This window comes from Talpa occidentalis, unplaced genomic scaffold (genome assembly GCF_014898055.3).
Source record: "Talpa occidentalis isolate TD23 unplaced genomic scaffold, MPIMG_talOcc4v2.1 talOcc4.12, whole genome shotgun sequence".
Lineage (NCBI taxonomy): Eukaryota > Metazoa > Chordata > Mammalia > Eulipotyphla > Talpidae > Talpa > Talpa occidentalis.
In genome coordinates this window covers 103,134,932-103,151,084 of record NW_023601212.1, presented here as the reverse complement: position 1 = coordinate 103,151,084, position 16,153 = coordinate 103,134,932, and the positions used below count along the sequence as shown (strand labels likewise).

At 72.8% G+C, this 16,153-nt stretch overlaps 1 protein-coding gene across 1 annotated transcript; it reads left to right on the top strand.

Annotated features, from left to right (window-relative positions):
* The first annotated feature begins 9,255 nt into the window (after nucleotides 1-9,255).
* Nucleotides 9,256-11,161, top strand: METRN (meteorin, glial cell differentiation regulator). Its single transcript, XM_037504613.1, has 4 exons — nucleotides 9,256-9,353; nucleotides 9,586-9,986; nucleotides 10,682-10,741; nucleotides 10,809-11,161. The coding sequence occupies exons 1-4, from the start codon at nucleotides 9,256-9,258 to the stop codon at nucleotides 11,123-11,125; spliced, it is 876 nt and encodes a 291-aa protein (XP_037360510.1). The 3' UTR covers nucleotides 11,126-11,161.
* Nucleotides 11,162-16,153: the final 4,992 nt, after the last annotated feature.

The following is a 16,153-nucleotide window of genomic DNA, read 5'->3' as shown; positions in this document are numbered from 1 at the left end:
GGGCCCCGGTCCCCCCAGTGCACGCACACTGCCAAGGCCGCACACCGGAAGCCGAGGCCAAGGCTAGTGAGCTGTCTGCCCCAAAACCACGGGCAGGGTGTGGTGGAGCTGGCCCTGGAAGGCTGCGTGCAGGGCCCAGGGTGGGGCAAGACCCCGGCTTCCCTGCTTAGGCATCGGGGCCGGAGTGGGTGGCAGAGGGCACAGACCCGGACCACACACCTCGGCTGGGAGCACGGCTCGCGTAGCCCTGGCTAGGCCTGAGGGCGAAGCGGGCTCTTCCTTTCCTGGTTGGGGGTGACCCCAGGACCAGGCCTGCGCCCACAAACAGCGGGGGCAGCCGAGGCAGCACTCACAGCCCCCCTCCCCTTGCCCCGCCAAAGACGGGCCTTCAGCCCAGGGGATCGTGGGGAAGGCTCCCAAGACCCGAGGGACCAGCAGCCCCAGAGCCTGGCGAGGCTGGAGGGCGAGGAGAACCCGGGGGGCGGGGGCGGGCAACCCGGCCCACGCCCCTGCCCCAGCACCACGCCCTCCGGCCCGCAAGCCCTGGGCGGGACAGCCCTCACGGCCCGGCACGCCTGGGGAGGGGTGCGGCCTGGCGGGGCCAGGGGCTCCCTGAAACGCATGGCCCTCGTGCCGGCAGCCCAGCTACGGGCTCCACAGCCTGCCTGCCCCGGCAGCCACGGGTACCCGGCGTGACCCTCGGCAGTGCCCCTCCCTCTCCCGAAGACATCACCCGGGCCCGGGCTGTGCGGCCAGGCCTGGCCTGGAGGAGGTGCCCGTGCTGCCTGCCCCCGCGGCCAGGGAGAAGCCCCCGCCCCGCCAGTGCCCGGGGGCGGGTTTCAGCCTGCGGGCCGCCGAGCCGGGTGGGGGGGCGCTGCTCTCGCCGTGCCCAGGCCGGGACCCGGAGGCTCTGAAGAGCCACAGCTGCCCGCAGGCTCGCCATGGGGGGCCCGGGGCCAGCGCAGCCTCCGGCGAGGGGACGCGCTGCCCGCAGCAGGCCCCGTCCCGGGGAGCGAGAGGCCGCGCCGGCCAGGGGCCTCCCCGACGGCGGGGCCGGCGCGGCAGCACCACGGACAGCGCCCGGCCGGGCCCGCCCGCGCCTCCACCCTGGACAGCGGCGGCCGCGGGGGCGGGGTGGGCCCCGGCTCGGCAGGGGGGCTGCAGGCGGGGGCGGAGGGGCGCGCGGGGAGGGGAGCGCGCTCCGCGAAGAGCCGGGGGCGGCGCGGAGGCGGCCCCGGCAGAGAAATAACTCAGGAGCCGATTTGGGCTGAGGCGCCGCAGCCGGGGCGGGGGGGGGGGGGGGGGCTGCGCGGCGGGCGCGCGTGGGTGACCCGGGCATCGCGGGGTTCCCTTCCCGTCCCCCAGCCTCGTCCTCACACGCCCTGGCCCTCCCGACCGCCAGGGTCAGGCGCGGGGGCGGGCGGGAGGACGGCAGGGGGTGCTGAGGCAGCGCCCCCCCCCCCCGTGGCTGCCGTCGCCCCGCCCCGCCCCCACGACCCCCCGCCCTGCCGCCCCCGCTCAAAGCTGGGACAAGCCCGGCGCGGGTCAGGTGGCCGAGCTGAGTGCCGGCGTCCCTGCCAGCCAGCCAGTGCCTCGGCCTGCCCTGGCGCCCCGCGCGGCCACAGGGGTCCAGAGCCCCCACCTCCTGGCACCTGTTCCTGCCCGGGCACCGGGTGTCTGGGAGGACCTGGCCGGAGCACCCCACAGGTGGGGCTGGGGCAGCTGCCAGCCTGCTGGGGAGACCCCGGCCCGGAGCCCCAGCCTGCAGCATCCGCGCTATCCTCCTCCGCGGGGGGGGGGGGGGGGGGGGCACCTCCATTTGGAATGGAATTCCGGAGGAGGCTCCCTCCCCGCGAGGCTGCGGGGGCTCGCGCCCCTGGGCCCGGGGCGGGGGTGACTGCCGTGGGTGTTGCTCTCACCGGCCTGGCGGACTGGGGCAGCGCCAGTGGGAGGGTGGACGGTGGGTGGCCTCAGCATTTCCCAGCAGCTCCCCAGGCAGCCTGGGGGAGCCCAGGAGCACAAGGGGGGCCCCGAGGCTCCTGGGAGGACTCAGGACGTGCCTCCCAGGCCTCAGGTCTGCAGGGGCGGGGGCTTCACAGAGAGCCGCCTCTCCCGAGTGGGTCACTCGCCCAGCAAGCCCCTCCCAGCCTCGCCTCTGGCTCTCCCCAGGCCTGGGCCTGGGGTCCAGCAGAGGCCCAGTCCTGCGCCCTCCACCCTGCCTCCTCCAGTGGGGTCCTGGCGCCCAGAGGGCCTCCCCGGGGCGAGCATCCCTGCCTCCCACGAGCCTCTCCCCTGGGCGGGGACCCTGTGGCAGGATGGCCAGAGTCCCGCTGCATGGACAGAGGGTGAGTCTAGTTAGCAGGGCCACGCAGGGGGCACGGCTTCCGGGGGCCACGAGCCGGGACGGGGGACGGGCCAGGGGAACAGGAGGGCAGTCGGGGCTGGAGCTCAGTCCCTCAGTTCCGGGGGTAACAGAAGCCAGTGACCACGGGGGAGGGAGGCCATGGGGCTGGGGCCGGGTGGTGCCAAGGTCTCTGAGGAAGCTCCTCGGGCCAGGGAGAGAGGGCAGTTACTCAGCCCCTCGGCAAGGAGAGGGCACGAGTCTCCTTTGGGGAGCCCGCGGGTGAGGAGGCTGACCGGTGACCTGGCCGGGGGGCCTACGGAGGGGAGCCGGGCAGCACCACGCCCCCACGCCGGCTGGAGCCTTTGCACGGGACCTGAGCGTGGGGGGAAAGAGGCTCAGCGCCGGCTCCTCACCCGGGTCTGTCTGATTCCGAAGCCCAAGGCCAGCAGGAGGTCGGGGGCAGCCCGTGCCCGCTGCCCTGCCTCTGGCCAGGCGCACCTCCTGTGGCCGCCTCTCTCGGCTCCTGCCCTGCTTCTCGGGCCCCCTGTGCCCTCCCGACCTGGGCCCTGGACACCCCATTCTCCCCCCAGGGCCGCAGGCCCCACGCCGGCCACCGGACGGTGCTCTGTGGGGCTGCTCGTGCCGGGAAGCCCGAGCCTGCCTGGTTCCCACCCCAAGGTCCCCACTTCTGGGGTGCGACGGGGGTACGGCCCGCCCTGGCCGCTACAGCCAGGCCCCGAGAGCTTGCAGTGACCGGCCCCCTGCCCACCGCGCTGTGGAGCCGGTGGGGCGGGGGCGGGCGGGGAAAACTCACGTCAAGCTGATCCGCGGCGGCGGCCGGGAGCCAGGGTGACGCGGGCGGCGGGGCTGGGACAGCGCGGCTGGCACCGAGGAGCCCCGTGACTCCCCACGCTGGCACCCGTGCTGGCACCCGCGCTGCACACGACCCAGCGGCGGCACGCCCCCCGCCCCCGCTCCCAGGGCTTCTGGGGTGCAGCCGCCCCGCCCACACACCGGAGGCTCTGGGAGGGGAGCCCCTCGGCCACGTAGCACGCGGGCTTCCGGGGAGACCGGCTGAGGCCCCAGCGCACTGAGGTCCTGGGCCCCGCTCAGGGCAGCCAGCCTCGTGGGCTGGGCGCCGGGGAGTGGGCTCCGACCCTCTGCCCTGAGGGACCCAAGCTGCAGCCTGCGGGGCTGGGTCTGGGGCACCCAGTGCTTGCTGCTTCGGGCAGTTACCTCGGCCCTCCGGCTGCTCCCAAGGGGAGTGCCCAGCCCTCCCTCTGGGCTCCTTCCAGGCCACCCACACCCCCACAGCACCGCCTGGTGCATGCACTCGGCCCGCGCCTGGCGCTCCGGGCAGCAGCAGCTCCCACGTGTGGCAGGACGGGGGCTGCGGGCGGCCCCCACACCTGGCCAGCGCCTCGGCAGCGGGGCTTCCCGGCCGGCCCCGCGACGTCCAGGCCCCTTTGCCCGGTGCCCCTGTGCTCAGCGGGAGGCTGTGCCCTGCAGGTGGGTGTGCGCCGAGGGCGGGCGCTGCCCGCTCCCAGGGCGCCCGGCCTGCTCCAGTGAGGCCTGTGGGGGCACAGCGCCAGCCCGCACCCGGGCTCCTGGGGCTGGAGCAGCTGCCCCGTGCCGGGTTCGCACAGCCCAGGCTGGGGCTCCCACCCTCTGGACAACTGCTGGCCGGCCCCGTGGCCCCGCCTGCCAAGCCGGCCGGAGCCTCAGGGCGGCCACCAGCCCAGACCTCTGCTCTGTCCAGCACCTGTCAAAGGAGCGGCTGGGCTGACGGTGGCCCGCGGCGGCGGGGGTGGGAAGGCCTGAGGGAGGGGCAGGCGGGGCGGCAGCCATCTGCTCGCCCTGTGCAGAGCCGGGAGGCGCGGCCGAGGGCCCAGAGGCGCCTACCGCCAGGCCCCCTCCTTCCGAGGTGACGGAGGGGCCCCTCCCCACCCCCTGGCTCCCAGGAGGCCAGCCCCGGCCGGGCACCCATCTGAGGTCCTCAGCCTTGGGGAGGCCTGACCCTCCTCCAGGGCCAGGCGCAGGCCAGCCCCTCCCTCCCTCCGCGGCGGAGCGCACCCAGGCCTGTCCCCGAGGGGTCCAGGGCAGGGCCCGGCCTGGCTGGGGCCCCTCCCAGCCTGGGCTGCGCCCGACACCTGTCTCCAGGCGGGAGGCTCCTGGCTCTGGGTGGGGGCAGGATCCCCGCCACGCGGGCTGGGGCTGGGCCCGCTGCTCCCAGCAGGACACGGTCGGGCAGACGCGCGCGCCTGGTCCAGCCGGCAGCGGAGAGCGGCCCTTGGGGTGAGGGGCCGTAGGGAGGCCTGGCGGAGGCCCCGCGGGCCGGCCAGGGAAGGGGCTGCGGTTACGTAAGCCCTGGGGGGGCCGGCGGCGCGCTGTCCCCAGCCCCCTCCCCGCCCCCTCCTCATTGTGGCGGCGCGATGGCGGCCCGGCGCGCACCCTACCTGGGCCGGGGCTCCTGGCTCCTGCGCCGGCGTCCTGCCGTCATGGGGCGCCCGGCATGGGCGCCAGCGAGGCGGGAGGCGGCCGAGGTGCTGGCCGGGCCAGAAGGGCTCGGCCGCGCCCCGCGCCCCGCGCCCCGGCCTGGCCGGCCCCCTCGGCCGCGCCCCAGAGAAGCTCCCGGTGGGAGAGGGTCGGCGGGAGCCCCCAGCGGGGAGGCCGAGGCTGTGCCCAGATAAATAAGGCCGCTTTGCAGGGGCCGCGCGGGCGCCTCCTCCCTCCTCCCGCGCGCCTCCCGCGCTCCTCCCGCGCGCCCCCCGCCCCCCGCGCCCCGCGCCCCGCGCCGCGCCCTCGCGCGCTCCCGGCGCTGGGAGCCAATCCGGGCCGGCGAGCCCCGCCCGCCCCGCCGCGCGCACCCCGCCCCTCCGGCCGCGGGCGCCCGCACAACAACAAGCCCGGCGCGCGGCGGGCGGCGCGGCGCGGGCCCGAGGGCAGCGGAGGGCAGGAGGCGGCGCGCGGCGGCCGAGGCCCCGCCGCCTCCCGGGAGGGCCCGCGTCCCTTGGCTCTGGCAGTCGGCCGGGGCGTCAGGGGGTTGGGACCACCTGCGGGCAGGACGCGGGGACCCCGAGGGACGAGAGGGGTCGCTGCGGAGGGGCCGTCCAGGCTCCCTCACACCTGCCGGGCGCGGGCGGGGTGGGGCGGGGGCTCACGCTCCCCGCGCCTCTGCAGAGTGACCAGTGCTTCAAGTTGCAGGCCACGCCGGCCCGGGGCAGGTGTCTCCTGAGGCCCAGGCCCCAGGGGTGAGAGGCTGCAGAGCGCCACGAGGGGTGCACAGAACCTGGGGCCCCTCTGGAGTGGACAGGACGCCTGCGCGCAGGGCAGAGACCAGGCGTCCCAGGGGGCTCAGGGCGAGGGCGGAGACTGATGGTGCTGCTTCTGGGGTGTCCTGGAGCAGGGACAGCAGGGGCGAGGGGAGAACGTTAGGCTGAGAGGGAGGCCAGGAGCGAGTCCCGCCCGGCCCAGCGGGCTGGGGTGAGGCCTGGGCGGCTGGGCTGGCCCACCCCGGCTGGTCTGGGGGTGGGGTGCGGCCCTTGCCGGACGGGGTCCCCTTGCTGGGCTGGGGAAGGCTGCACCCTGGGCGATGAGGACGTAAGGCCTGCCCAGGCGCTGGGTGGACACTGACTGAAGAAGGCTGGGCGCGTGGCAGGGTATGGACAGTCTGGGGAGAAGCATGAGCAGAGGCCCTCAGGCCGGCCCTCCACCCCTGGGTGCCACCCACACCCCAGCAGGGCATGACCTCCCGTTCGGGGGCTCCTGCGTCCGTGGGGCGCAAGTCTTGGACAGACTAGTTGCGCTGATTTCCCGCTGCCTGGAGACCCCGTGCCTTTGGGGAATGAGGGGTACTCGGCAGGATGGGCCCTCGCTCTCCTCCACACCAAAGGCAGCTCCCCTCGTGCTCTCCCCTGCGCCCCCACCTCCCCGCGCTCTCCCTGTGCAGAGGGGCAGGACAGCTGGACATGGCCGGCCCTCCCAGGCCGGGTCAGCTCTGCGGCAGCCCGCTAAGCCCGAGCCTCAGGAAATGCAGCCCGCAGCCTGACCCCACCAGCCTGCCCCCTCCAGGCCAGGGGCGCTGCCTGGAGCAGCTCTCACCTGAAACACTCGCTTACCTGGGGCACCCCCGCCTCACCTGGTGCACCCCTCGATCACCTGGGGCACCCTGCCCCACCTGGGGCATCCTTTCACCTAGATGCACCTCCATCTGGACACCCCTCAACTGGAGCCCCCCAGCTGGATCTTGGAGAGCTCTCAGAGAGGAACCTTGTCGCATGAGGATGGGGCTGCCCATGTGGGGTCACCCCAGCGACTCCCCAGGACAGGGTGGTGGTTCTGGAGCTTCCTGGGCCCTCTGGCCGCCCCCGGGGCTCTGGGGCAGTGCGCCTGGGCCAAACCGTCCCTGCATCTCAGGCAAGCGCTTCGTGCCTGGAAAGGGGGCCTGGGGTCCCGGGGGTGCCTTGAAGGCTTAGCATCAAACAGGTGGGGGCCCCTCCAAACCTCTGCGGTGGAGCCCCACGCCACACCCACTGGCACTGGGCCCGGGCAGGGGTCCTCGCGAGTGCCTGAGGGGGGGCAGAGACGCCTCCGTGTGTTTGGCCCCCCCGGAGCCAGAATGGTGCCCGCAGGAGCGAGGCCTGGAGCCCGGGGTGGCCTGGGCAGGGCCAGCGCGACCCGGGCCCAGCCCGCCGCGGGCAGGAGTGGAGGGGACTGGCCGCCCCTCTCTAGGCGGCCAGGGCTGAGGATGACTCAGGGCCCAGCTGTCGCCACGGCAACGCCGTTGCCTAGCGACGGCGGTCTCCTGGTAACGGCGGTCTCCTAGCAATGGGATATTTCCCGGGCCTGGCTGGAGCCCGGCAGATATTTTTAGCTCCGCTGCAGATCAATCGGCAGCTGCATTTTTGGCTCCTCAAGAAGATGCGAGGTGCGCGGGGGGTGGATGTCTCCGCGGAGGGAGAAGGCGCCCTGCGCGCGCCCGGGGCCCAGGTGGGCGGCGCGCTGCGGGGGTGGGGGCGCAGCTGAGGGCAGCCGGCTGCCTCTTCCTGGCCTGTGGCACCCTGGGGTGCCGGCGGCCCAGGCGGTGCTGGGCTCCTGGGCTGGCCGGTCCTGGGAGCCGGTCCTTGCGGCCCGCCTCCACCGGCGGCAGCGCCCGCCCACACCCGGCACGGCTCTCTGCCCCTCGCGCTGGCCGAAATGGCCGCCCGGGCAGGGGTCCTGGCAAGTGGGGACCCGCCCGCTTTCTTGCTGCCACCCCGGGCTGTCTGCTGTCACGGCAAGGTCAAGCCCAGACTCTCTGGCGGCCGAGGTGCCTGGCTGGACGGCCCCTCCGGTGTGTCCCGTTTGTGGCCCCCCACTTTGTCCTGCTCCCCAGGCACCTGCCGGCTGGACTGGGTCAGACGCGATCCTTGCCGGGGCCCAGGCACCGCACCGCCCGGCCTCCACCCTTGGGCCCGCTGGCCGCCTCGCTGGGCGGGCTCGTCGGGGACACCCGTCACACTCCGCTCCACCAGGCCCCACCCACTGCGCCTCCAGGGCCTCCCTGGGAGCAGAGTTGGGTGTCCCGTCTCTGGCGGGGCCCCCGGGCTGCACCCCCACCACAGCGTGCCAGACCCCGGCCCTGCTCACACCCCTGGGCAGGTTTCGCCCCCTCCCCTGCGTTCCTCTCGCTCCGCAGCGGGAACAGCAGGGGCCTCCCTGGCAGGGCCCGCGCACTGAGGGCTGGGGCTGGGGCGCAGGCACGGGGCCCTCTGAGCTGGGATCCCTCGCCCACTTGCCCAGGCCGAGCTCCCGGCCTCGCCTCTCCCCCGGTGCTCACCCAGCCTCTGCGGCTCAGCAGCGGAGGTGGGCGGCCTGGGCTCCGCACGCGGCATGGGCCTCCGGGGCACCGGTTCCCTGGAGGGAAGCCTGGTGTTGGGGCTCCCACCAGGAAGCCCTCCCCAGCACCCACGCCCAGCACAGCCAGGCCTAGCCCGGAGGGGGTGGGTCCTGGCCGCCAGCTGAGGGCACGGGGCGGCCTGCTGGGGCCCGAGCAGTGGCCCCTGCCCTAGTCGCGGCCAGGGGGGACAGGGCCCGGTGGGGAAGCGCCTGGCCCGCTGCCAGCTCCCGCCCCCGGGTGCCCTGGCTTTTCTGGCCCTTCTGAAGACTTGTGGATTAATGTGGGCACAGCAGACAGGCGGGCGCTCGGCCTTCGGCGGTGCCAAGTGTCCTTCGGGGCAGGGAGGCGCCACCCGCCCCCGTGGCCCTGTCCCCCTCACCTTCCCAACCCGAGGCCCGCCCTGGCCGCTCCACTCCACCGCGGGTGGGCCCGGGCCCTGCGCCTCCCTCCAGCCCCCTCCGAAGGGCAACTCGGGCGTCGGTCACACTCGGGGCCAGGGCGGGACGAGGAGCCTCAGAAAAGGAGGCAGCGGGAGGCCCTGACCTGCCGAGCGCGCGCCGGCCCCGGAGGACAGCGGCCCGCGGTGCAGCCCTGGCCCTGGCCCGGCTCCGCCGCCCGGAGGGGACTGGACGGCCGGCGGGCGGGGACCCGGGTGCGCGCGCCCCCCTCCCTCCCGCGGGTCCCGGGAGCCCGGACCGGGCGGGGGGGCGTCCGGGTCGGGCCGGCGAGCCCGGAGCGGCGGGGTGGGGCCGCGCGGGCCACTCGGGGCGCGGGGTCGCCGCCCCCCCCCCGCCCGCCTCGGGCCCCGCCCCCGCGAGCGCCGCCGCGATTGGCGGAAAGTTCCGGGGCCGCGCCGCGATTGGCGGGTGCCCGCCGCCCCCCCGCGCCTGCCGGGGCGCTCGCGGGCGGTCGGGGCGCGGGGGCTGCGCGGCCGGCGCGGGCGGTGGGGCGGCCCCGGGCCCGGCGGCCGGCGCCCCGGCTGCTCCCGCCGCCGGCCCGACCGGTCCCGCCGCGGCTCCGAGCCCCGCGCGCCATGGCGCCCCCCGCGCTGCTCTGCGCGCTCTGCTGCGGGCTCTGGGCGGCGGCCGCCCGCGCCGGCTACTCCGAGGACGGCTGCAGCTGGAGGGGCAGGTACGACCCGCGAGGGCCCCGCGCCCGCCCAGGGGCACGGCGGCGGGGTCGCCCGCCTTCGGATGGGGGTGCGCGAGGCGGCACCGAACGTCGGGGCGGGGGGGCGCCCCAGAACGCGGCCTCGGTTTCCGCCGCCACAAAGCTGCCGCATCTGCGGGGCCCGCGCGGGGTCGGGGGGGCGGCGCCGGGTGGGCACCGGGCGGCCTGCTCAGCGCCGGCGTCCCGTCCCCAGCGGCCTGACCCAGGAGCCGGGCAGCGTGGGGCAGCTGGCCCTGGCCTGCGCGGAGGGCGAGGTCGAGTGGCTGTACCCCGCCGGGGCGCTGCGCCTCACCCTGGGCGGCCCCGACGCCAGCGCGCGGCCCCGCGTCGCCTGCCTGCGCCCCGCGCGGCCTTTCGCGGGCGCCCAGGTCTTCGCGGAGCGGGCGGGCGGCGCCCTGGAGCTGCTCCTGGCCGAGGGCGGGGGCCCGGCCCGGGGCCGCTGCGCGCACTGGGCCCCCGGCGAGCGCGGGGCCCTCTTCCTGCAGGCCACCCCGCACCCCGACATCAGCCGCCGCGTGGCCTCCTTCCGCTTCGAGCTGCTCGCCGCGGGGCGGCCGGAGCTGCCTCTGCAAGTCCACGGTCTGGGCGCAGATGGTGAGTGCCAGCCTGGGCTGGGGGGCCGGAAGTCGCGCCCCACCTGGGCTGGGCGGGAAGGCTCCTCTCCCCACTGCCCGGAGGGAAGACAAGGGGCTTGCCTGAGGCAGATGCCTGGGCCGCAGGCGGGTGGGGGTGGGGGTGGGGGTGGGGTGGGCGCAGCCACCCCTCCAGCCGGGTGGGGGCAGCTTGTGGGAGGGGAGGCCAGAGCGGGCGAAGGGCTGGGGGAGGGGTGATGGGGACAGCATCAAAGCCTCCCTGGCCCTGCAGTGACCTCCCTCCCCTCCCCCAGCCCCCAACAACAAAAGTCCAGTGTGAGCCTGGTCACCATGGAGACCTGGCCCACCCCCTGCAGGGCAGCAGGGCCAGCTCTGCTGTCCTGGAGCCCGAGGCCTGACCCTCCGGGGCTGGGGTCTCTGTTCTGCCCCCTGGTTCCAGACCCCAGCACTCACCACAGCCCGGGGTGCTCTTCGGGTCCCAGAAGGCAGTTGTGGGAGGCCGTGGGGGCACCGCATCTGGGGATCCTAAGAAGGGGTGTGGGAGCTGGCCCTGGCCCTCCTGCGCAGTGGGCACAGCCCCCCCTCTTCTGGGTGGCTGACCACAGGACCCGCGGCCAGGCCTTGAGGGCCTCTCATGGGGCGGGAGGGGAGCCCTGGAGGCCGGGGGCCAGAGCCCATGCACCCCGCCATGTCCAGGTGCCTGCAGGCCCTGCAGCGACGCCGAGCTCCTCCTGGCCGCCTGCACCAGCGACTTCGGTGAGTGGCGGGCGGTGGGGGCGGGTCTGCGTGCACGCGCACCACTGGCCAGCCTGTCTCCCCACAGTGATCCGAGGGGCCATCGTCGGGGTGACCCACGACGCAGAGCTGCACGAGTCGCTCATCACGGTGGCCGCTGCCCGTGTCCTCCGGCAGACGCCGCCCCTGCGCCTGGCTGGCGGCTCCGCGGTCCCCGTGCGGGTCTCCGTCCGCGCCCCCCTGCGCTGCGGAGTCCGCCCTGGCCCCGGCACCTTCCTCTTCACGGGCTGGCGCCGCTTCGGGGAGGCCTGGCTGGGCTGTGCGCCGCGCCTCCGGGAGTTCCGCCGTGCCTACGTGGCCGCCCTCGCCTCCCAGCGGCTGCCCTGCGAGGTGGCCCTGGACTGAGGGGCCCCGCTGGGGCGGCACCACCAATAAGAAGTGCGTCTGGTCGGCCCTTGCCTCATTTGTGTGGCCTCTGATGTCGGGGCGCCGGGGTGAGGGGTTCCCCTGCAGCTCGGCCTCCCTCCTGCTGCCCACGCCGTCCAGGGAGAGGCCAGTGGGAGGCCCATGGGCCCCCACTCACGAGGGACGCGGCCCCCCGGGGCCTGCCACAGCTCAGGGCGGCGGGGTCGGGCCAGAGGGGCCCCTGGGGTTAGGCAGGTGCCATCACCCCCAGCCTGAGCTGGCTTTGCCATCCGCGGGCCCTGTCCTCTGTGCTCAGAGGGGGGTTTAATCTGGTTTAATGTGGGCACAGCAGACATGGCGGGCACACGGCCTTCGGCGGCGCCAAGTGTCCTTCCGGGCAGGGAGGCGCCACCCCCCTCCGTGCCTTGTCCCTCTCACCTTCCCAACCTGGACGCCCGCGCAGAAGCCCCGGCCCTGGCCCCTCCACTCCACTGCGGGTGGGCGCGGGGCCCTGTCCCTCCGTCCAGGCTCCTCCAAAGACCAACATTCGGCGCCGCCCGGCCCAGCCTGGCCCTGGGGAGCGCGGGGCCCTCTGTCCGGGTCCCTGTGTCCGAGGCCCTGCTGCGTGTCCAGCGCGGCCGCTCTCCGGCGGACGGGGGCGCGCGGTGCGGGGCCCGGGACGTTTCCCGCCCTGGCTCCTTTGTTGCCGCCCGCGCCTTCCTCCGCGCTTCAGCCACAGAGGGCCGGAGGCCCAGCGGGGGTGCTGGCAGGGGCTCCGGAGCCGGGGAGGGCGGCTGCCCGCAGAGCGGGCGCGAGGCCGGCGCCCCCAGTCGCAGCTTCCTGTCCCAAGGGTGCCGGGCCGGGCCTTCGGGCGGGAACTGAGGCTGGGGGAGGCTTGGGGATGTGGCGCCCCCGCCCGGGCCCCTTCCTCCCACTGGCCGGGCTCGCGCGGGGAGGGCTGGGCGCCCCGCGCACCGAGGGGTTGCTGAGAAGGGCCGAGGGGAGCACTGCCCCGGCACTGCTCCTCCGGCAGAGGCGCCCCCGAGGCTCCTGGCGGCTCGCGCCTCCCGCGCTCCCGGCCCGGTGCTGGGGCTGGCAGCCACTGTCCCGCTGGAGAGCTGCGCCCGCGGCGCCGTCAGCCACCAGTGTGCTGGGCCCGCAGCCGGGATCTCTCCAGTACAGGTAGACCCCGCACCCCTGGGGACCCCGCACCCATGTCTGCCTCGCCCCTGCTCGGGCCCAGCCCTATCGGCTGCTCCCTCTCCCGCACTCGCGGCACCCTCGGGGCTGAGCACCTGCCCTGCCCCCTCGTCCCGGTCTTGGAGGATGAGCAGCCGGAGCCCTTGTGCAGGCGGGAGGGCTGGGCCCCGGGGTGCCGGCTGGCTGCTCACGGTCAGCAAGCTTTGGTGAGCGCCACTGGGTGCCACTGGGCTCTGGGAAGAGCAGGCGCAGAGGGGGGCCGTGGGTCGTGGGCCGGCACTGTGACCGCACCCTAGGGGGGCCTGCACACCAGCCCTGGGAGGGGCTTGGGAGCCCCGGCCTGGCACGGGTACCCGGTCTCCTGCCGCCGGGCAGGGACGCCTGTCTCTGGGGCCGGCAGCCCCCTGGACCTCACTGGCCCTGCACCTGGGGAGCCAGCTGCAGAGGTAGCCTCTGCCCCACAGGCTCCGGCCAGTGCTGGGGCAGCCGAGGGGTGGGCCCCGGGGCAGACAAGGGCAGGTGTGGACTTTGGCTGCAGGAGGCAGCAAGGAGAAGTCTTGCTCTGCCACCTGAGCCCGGGACCTACCCCTGGGGCTTTGCCATGTCAATCCCAAGAGCTCAGTCTCTTCCTAACCCCCAGAAGGAGGGAGGCCTCCCTGGGCCTGCTCAGCACCCACGGCTGGGCTGGCCCCAGAGGCCTGGGCCCCACACCCACCTCCCTCCCGGCACATTCACGTTCTGGGGCTGCTGGACCCCCTCGCCTGCCCCCGCACCCCCTTCCCACTCGGCTTCCACCTGTGCCACTCCTGGGTTGGCTGGCTGTGGGGTATCCCGGTGGGCAAGTTCCAGGGCACCCCCAGGGGAAACAGGGCAGCCTGAGTCTGAGTCCTCACCCACATGACAAGACCCCAAAGTGGACAGGCCGAGAGAAGCCCAAGCAGGAAGGTCCGTTTATGCAGGAGCTACAGGAGAGCGCTCACGGCCTCTGCGTGGCCAGATGCCCCGTCCCCCAGCGAGCCCACCCGGCACGCGCTCTGCCTCTTTCCAGCGGCCCCTGAAGCCTGGCTCCCGGCACCGGGACACGTAGGGGCAGGAAGCGGCGTCTGTGGTGGTCCTCCCCTCCTCGTCGCCCCCCTTCCTTGCCACTTTAGCCACTGTCCTGTCTGGGGGTGACCTCAGGCGGCGGACTGCTCCAGGGCCCCGGTTGTTTGGAGGAGAGAGCAAGCCAGCCCCAGGCCGGTGGGAGGCCACCTTTCCGGGGCTTCTAGAAAGCAGCTGGTCAGGCTAAGTCAAAAGAAAACAGCAACGGCTGCGGGCTTAGTCAAGCAAACAGCAGTTTCAGAAAAAACATCCCAGGAAGAAGGAAATAGTATTTTATTTATTTATGCATACAAGAGCCGGGGTGCAGGCCAGAGGTGTGGGGGGTGAGGGGTCACCAGAGACAGAGTGGGGAACGGAACAGGCAGATCCACTGAGATCCACTGCTGAGGGGAGCAGCGGGGAGACAGGAGAGGTCTGCCGCGCCATGTGGGTAGCTCCCTGGCCGGGGATCGGACTCGTGCTGCAGAGGCTGCCGGTAGCTTCATAGCGCTGAGAGCAACCCCTGTGCTGCCAGGGAGGCCCCGGAAATACTATTTTAAATGGTTCTACTATTCAGCCCATTTTCTGCATCTTCGTTCCAATTCTAAGCACCAGCAGCGAAGCGCACCTGTGGCCGGGCTGAGCTCCAACCCGCTCCACTGGTTTTGCATTAACTCCGGGGCAGAATAGCCACCGCTGCGTGAGCATGGCCAGTGCCGGATGCCCTCTGCCAGGCTCCGGGCTCACAGCCAGCCCAGTCCAGCCCAGCCCGGCCTCAGATCTCTTCCTCCCGGGGCTCCTGGGCACCTCTGCGGGGCTCCCAGCGGGCCCCTCCCCACTTGGCCGGTGGTCTTTGGGGCCTGCAGGCAATGTGGCAGGCTTTCTTTTTGGCTCAGCTTGAGCTCAACCCCCAGAAGAATTGCAATCAGAGCCACGTAATGAAACATATTTCCAATTCGAATAGAAGGAGACAGATCAAATGCACCATTGAGGCCCAGCGCCCGCGCACCCCCAGCATCCCCCGGCCCAGGTCTCACAGAAATGCCAAGTCAAAAGGAACACACCATGGAAACCCATGGGCTGGGCACTGGACAGGGGCTGGCCATCCTCGTGGACAAGGAGTTCCTGGATTCTTTGCAAATCAAAGATCCTCTAGATGTGGACAAAACAGTCAAGGGTCTGGGTGGGCGCCGAGGACGTGCAGGAGGCCCCACGCGTGGTGCAGCAGGAGGGAAAGCAGCGGGCAGCCCGGAGACGCTGCGGCCACCCCCAGGGTCCCGTCCAGCCCCGGGCTCCCCACTGTGAGGGTTCTGTGAGCAGATAGGGGCCCTCAGAAAATGTGCCCAAACACTCCACCTCGTTGGAGAGGAAGAGGATGAAAACAATCCAAGCCTGATAAGCCTCAGGGTCCCACACTGCCTGGCCTCCTCCTTCGGGAGCAAATTCCTCTTTGAGTCCCTCGATAAAATGAAGTCAGGCCCCCACTAAAACCCAGCAGAGGCAGGCACTGACGCGAGTGACAGGAGGCGTCCCTCCTCCCCCGCGGCGCAGGCAAGGGTGCAGGCTGCGGGCCGGTCGGCCAGCGCCGCAGAGCCAGGCCCTTCCACACGGACTAACCAGAGCAGCCTCCTCGCCGTGCATGGCAGCCCCGGCCAGGAGCCCTGGGTCACCCACTGGCCGTGAGTCAGTCTTTCTCCAGAAGCAATTCCTGCAGGGGTGCAGACTTTGGAATAACCTGAATTAAAATTTTATGGGCCTCCCTGGTGGCGCAGGGGTTAGTCTCAGCACTATGAAGCTGTCGGCAGCACCTGCAGCACAAGTTCCATCCCCAGGCAGGGAGCTACCCGCAGGGCGCAGCAGACCTCTCCTGTCTCCCCGCTGCTCCCCTCAGCAGTGCGTATTAGTGGATCTGCCTGCTCTGCTCCCCACTCTGTCTCTGGGGAATCCTCCCCACCCCGCCCCGCCCTCTGGCCTGCACCCCAGCTCTTGTATGCATAAATAAATAAAATACATCTTTAAAAACAAAAGCCCCAATCAAGTTCTCTCTAAACTCAAATCCCTAAGGCTGGAGGAGGCTGCGTGAATCCGGGTGCGACCTGCCAACTGCAGCCGACAGAGGGAGAGGGCAACGCTGGCCACGGAGCTCTGCCCACCCATCTCCGGGGCTCTGGTGCCCACGAGGAGGCCAACCCAGGGCGCCTGGCAGCAGATGCTGAAGGAGAAAGAGGACACTCAAGCCATTGTCTTTCTCGTGAAGGAGTATCTCAGGCCTTTGGCAGGTTCCAAGACCTGTCTCCAGGTCACCTCCCACTGGGCCCCCTCCAACAGGAGGCACCGAGGGCTTTAGACCTGCAGGTTTCAAAGAAAGGCAGGGTCCAGAGGAGCGCTGGCCCCTGGAGGGATTCTGTGCCATAGGGTCAAAGCCTCTGGTAGGGGCCGGTCCTCCTCTGCTCCAGCAGCCAGGGAGGACGGCAGGCGTGTGTGTGGCGGCTGAACTTTTACACAACTCCTCTGACTGCAAAGCAGCATGACAGTTCAAAGACGCGTGGCCGGTCACTTCCCCGACTGCAGCATTTCAGAAAAGCCACACACCTCCCAGACACAGACGCCAACTGAGCTCACTCCAGGTGGCCAGACCCAGCCAGCAGCGCTGGGCTGCAGCAGAAGGCTGGGCCCTCGGCCCCCAAGCCAAGTTGTGACAAATGCACAAGCACACAGCTGCGAATCCCCCCAGGAAGCCCCCCGCAG